At 41.4% G+C, this 4,463-nt stretch overlaps 1 protein-coding gene across 1 annotated transcript in view; it reads left to right on the forward strand.

Annotated features, from left to right (window-relative positions):
• Positions 1-4,463, forward strand: part of TNFAIP6 (TNF alpha induced protein 6) — a 23,975-nt gene that overhangs the window by 17,365 nt on the left and 2,147 nt on the right. Inside the window, exon 5 of the mRNA XM_008057419.1 lies at positions 492-532. Within this exon, the coding sequence (XP_008055610.1) occupies positions 492-532 (41 nt within the window). The remainder of the gene's footprint in view (positions 1-491; positions 533-4,463) is intronic.

Below are 4,463 nucleotides of genomic sequence, written 5' to 3' on the forward strand. Positions count from 1 at the left end.
TACTTTTTTTTTTTTGAGTTGAAGTCTCACTCGGTTGTCCAGGCTGGAGTGCGATGGCATGCTCGCAGCCACCAAAGTCTTGACCTGCTGGGCTCGGGTAATCCTTCTGCCTCAACCTTCCAAATAGCTGAAACTATAGGTGCTCCACAATGCCCGGCTAATTTTTTTTATTTATTGTAGAGAAGAGGTCTCACCAAGTTCCCCAGGTTAGTCTCAAACACATGGACTTAGCCAATCCTCTAACTTCCACCTCCTAAAGTGCTGGGATTAGAGGCGTGAGCCACCACGCCCTGCAGAATTCAAAATATTAATACCACCAACCATACACCCATTCTTCTTTAACTGTGAAGAGGAGTTTATATAATTATTCAGATACAATTTTTAAATTTTTCCAAGTAGATTCAAATTATCTTTTGCACAGATTGTTTTATATAATAGTTCTATATAATAGTCATTCTTATGATCTTTCTTTTTAAAAAATTCCCTTTCAGATACTGTGGAAACGAGCTTCCAGATGACTTCATTAGTACAGGTAATGCTCTAAATTGAGGACCAAAACTATGATTTGTTTTTTCAGTGTCCCCGAAAGTGAAAGATCTGGTAGTTATTATTAGCTTTATAAAGTTGAGAGAACTAAGGTAAGATGCTTGTTTGTAAAATGCGAGGTGTTTATACCTTAAGATTCTTTTATACCAACTGCTTGTACTAAAAATGTATAGACTCTTATTATTTGCAGAAAATGCATGAGATAGTCTTAAATTTGCAAGTCCATAAATACTGCTGAATTTATGATTTCCGTAAAAATGACTGAAATTTCTTACTGATAAAAGACCAAAGTAATTTATAAAGTAGTGAAAAATAACCCCGTCACTAAAAAATTTTACGTATTGCTGATTGCACTTTTTATCTTAGTACAGCATTCTCCAGAAAGTGTTCTGAAGAACACTGTTCTGTGAAATTTAAATAGGTGTTACATGAGAAAAGAACTCTAATGTCATCTAAATTCAAAAAACATTGGGCTAGACAGGTTTCTTTATTGGGAGATAGCAGGGGATTTTTAATATGCTAATTTGCATAGTAAATCACAAAAGGCTAGCTATAATAGGCAATGTTTTCCAAATATTTCCTCCATAGTTTTCTGTGACTTTATTCTAAGAAATATGTCTCAAAAATGCCTAAAGTAGCATAAATTGATCTCAATAAGTAATGTCACTCTTTATCCCAAACTACTATCTTCTGGCTAAAAAACGTTACTTTCTTAAATGTCTTTATCTTTTCTTTTCATTTCCGTCACCAGCACCTGCAGTTGGCATTCTTTTTTTTTTGAGTTGGAGTCTCACTCTGTCGCCCAGACTGAAGCGGCCACCGCAGCCTCGACCTGCTGGGCTCGGGCGATCCTTCCGCCTCCGCCTTCCGAGTAGCCGGAACCACAGGCGTGCGCTACCACGCCTGGCTAATTTTTGATTTATTGTGGAGATGAGGTCTTGCCAAGTTGCCCAGGTGGGTCTCGAACCCGCGGGCTCAGGCAATCCACTCACCTCAGCCTCCCCAAGCGAGGGATTACAGGCTGAGCCACCGAGCCCGGCTGCAGTTGGCATTCTTATGTGCTCTATTTTCCCACAATACTTCTGCAACTAAAATAACAAAATTACATTGAGTTGCAATTTCTAAGTAGTCCTTAGATACAGATGCTAGTAGTTAACTTACGCCCACACCCCAGCCTTGTGGTACACTCAATCCTAATTTATTCATCGTTACTGCAAGAAATAGAACTTCCTGCTCTGTCCTTGACAAGGATTGCTTCAACCTTGTTAATTCATTACTCTATTACAACCTCCCCAAGAAGTGTAACCCATTAAACCTAGTGTGCATGCCGTATTCTTTTTTGGAAATATATTTTATGTTATCAGAAAATTGAAAGAAACATCTTAGAGCTGTAGGACGTAGTTGGGGGATAAGAATTCTATTAAACAAGCAAACAAACAGGAGAAGCAAGAAGAAAGTCTGAAATTTGACATTTTACTTGTTTTGTTTAAAACAGACAACGTATTCCAAATGTAATCAAAGCAGTGTTGAGGGTTTTTTTTAACACAACTTTCAAACACTGAAATTTTTAAAAATTCACACAATTTCTTATTCAAAGAGAAACAAATCAAGGAACAGAAGAGAAAACAGTTAAACAAAAGAGCCAAAGATTGAGTAAAGCAGTTAGGCACAGTGGCTCATGTCTGTAATCCCAATGCTTTGGCAGCAGGATCACTTGAGCACAGAAATTTTCAACTTTGGAGGCTGAGTAGGAGTTCAAGGCTAGAGTGGACTATGTTCACACCACTGTACTCCAGCATCGACGAGACAGCAAGACCCCGTCAAAAAAAAAAAAGAAGTAGCCAGGCGCGGTGGCTCACGCCTTTAATCCCAGCACTTTGGGAGGCTGAGGTGAAAGGATTGCCTGAGCCCAGGCGTTTGAGACCAGCCTGGGCAACTTGGCGAGATCTCATTTCTACATAAATCAAAAATTAGCCGATCATGGTGGTGCACACCTGTAGTTCCAGCTACTTGGAAGGCAGAAGCTAAAGGTTCGCCTAAACCTAGCAGGTCAAGGCTGTGGTGGCTGTGAGCCTGCCACTGCACTCCAGCCTGAGCGACAGAGTGAGACTATGACTCAAAAAAAAAGTAGATTTTTAGAAGTGAAATTTGGGGGTCACAGATAATGAGCATTTTGTTTTGTTTTTTTTTTCTTTTTGGAATCAGAGTCTCACTCTGTCACCCAGGCTGGAGTCCAGTGGCACACTCACAGTCACTACAGCCTTGACCTTCTGGGCCCAAACTATCATTCCACCTCAGCTTTCCAAGTAGCTGGAACCACAGGCATGTACCACCACACCCCCTAATTTTTTGGTTTATTTTATTTTATTTATTTATTTTTTGAGTTGGAGTCTCACTCTGTCACCCAGACTGGAGTGCAGTGGCTGCTCCCAGCCACCACAGCCTCGAACTGCTGGGCTCCAGCGATCCTTCCGCCTCAGCCTTCCGAGTAGCTGGAACTACAGGCGCGTGCTACCACGCCCGGCTAGTTTTCTGACTTGTTGTAGAGATGAGGTCTCCCTGCCCAGGCGGGTCTCGAACCCGCGGGCTCAGGCAATCCACTCACCTCAGCCTCCCAAAGGCGCGGGATTACAGGCTGAGCCACCGAGCCCGGCTAATTTTTTGGTTTATTGTAGAGATGAGGTCTTGTCAAGTTGCCCAGGCTGATCTCGAACTCCTGGACTCAGGCAATCCACTGGCCTCTGCCATCCAAAGTTCTGGGATTCTAGGCGTAAGTCACCATGTCCAGCCTATAGTGTGCATTTTTAAAGTTGCAAGATGCTACTAAATTAGCACAAGCCCCATGGTGCCAATTTGCATTTTAACTAGCTAAGTATTCACTGAATTCTCTCACAATAGAAGAGCAAAATAGTATCATTATTGTTCAATTAGAAATTTTTTGTAGTAGTTTTTGAACATCTTTTTAAATGTCTACTGGCCCTTTGAAAACCTATGAATTGCCTATGAATTTGTAATTCTTCTTTGGTGCTTTCATCTTTTTCTTTATTTCTAGGAGCTCTTTGTATATTAGAGACATTAACCTTAATTTCTCTCAGTCTTTCTCTTGCAAAACCTTTTTCTTATATTTAGGGAAATCTTCCAAATATGAGAGAAAAGTGCAGTATGAAAATCAGAACATGAACTCCAAAGCCAGACTGTCTGTGCTTAAACCTGACTGTGCCAATTTAGCTCTGTGGCTTTGGGCAAGATATTCAGTCACTCTGTGCCTCAGTTTCTTATCTGTAAAGTGAATATTTTCGGAGTATCCACCTCACTTCACAGCACTGTTGTGGGGATTAAATGAGTTAATAGATGAAAGCTATATTGTACATATATATACATAGATGAGAGGAGACCCCCCCCAAAAAACCAGTTACCTTTTGAAGGGCAAGCCTTTTGTAGTTCACTCAGAATCTGTTCTTCTGGATCAAATGGTCAACCAAAGTTTTTATCTGAAAATTCTGAGAAGGTTGTGTCACAGTTTGCAGAAGAACATCCCAAGTTGTGGCAAACAGGTGACTGGTTCTTCCATCAGGACAGTGCACCTGTACACATTGTGCTGAGTGTTCAGCAGTTTTTACCAAAAATGGCATGACCCCTTTGCCTCACCCTCCCTGTACACCTAATCTCACTCTGAGCGACTTCTTTTTGCTTCCCTGGATGAAAAAATCCTCAAAGGGAAACATTTTGCCCATGTGAAAGAGGTAAAACAAAAAACTGACAGAAGCACTAATAGGCATCAACACTGACAAGTTCAAAAACTGTTTTAAGCCGGGCTCAGTGGCTCAGCCTGTAATCCAGCGCCTTTGGGAGGCTGTGGTGAGTGAACTGCCTGAGCCCACGGGTTCGAGACCCGCCTGGGCAACTTGGTGAGACCT

Source organism: Carlito syrichta, unplaced genomic scaffold (genome assembly GCF_000164805.1).
Source record: "Carlito syrichta isolate Samal-C Ts95f unplaced genomic scaffold, Tarsius_syrichta-2.0.1 Scaffold303009, whole genome shotgun sequence".
In the NCBI taxonomy this organism is placed as follows: domain Eukaryota; kingdom Metazoa; phylum Chordata; class Mammalia; order Primates; family Tarsiidae; genus Carlito; species Carlito syrichta.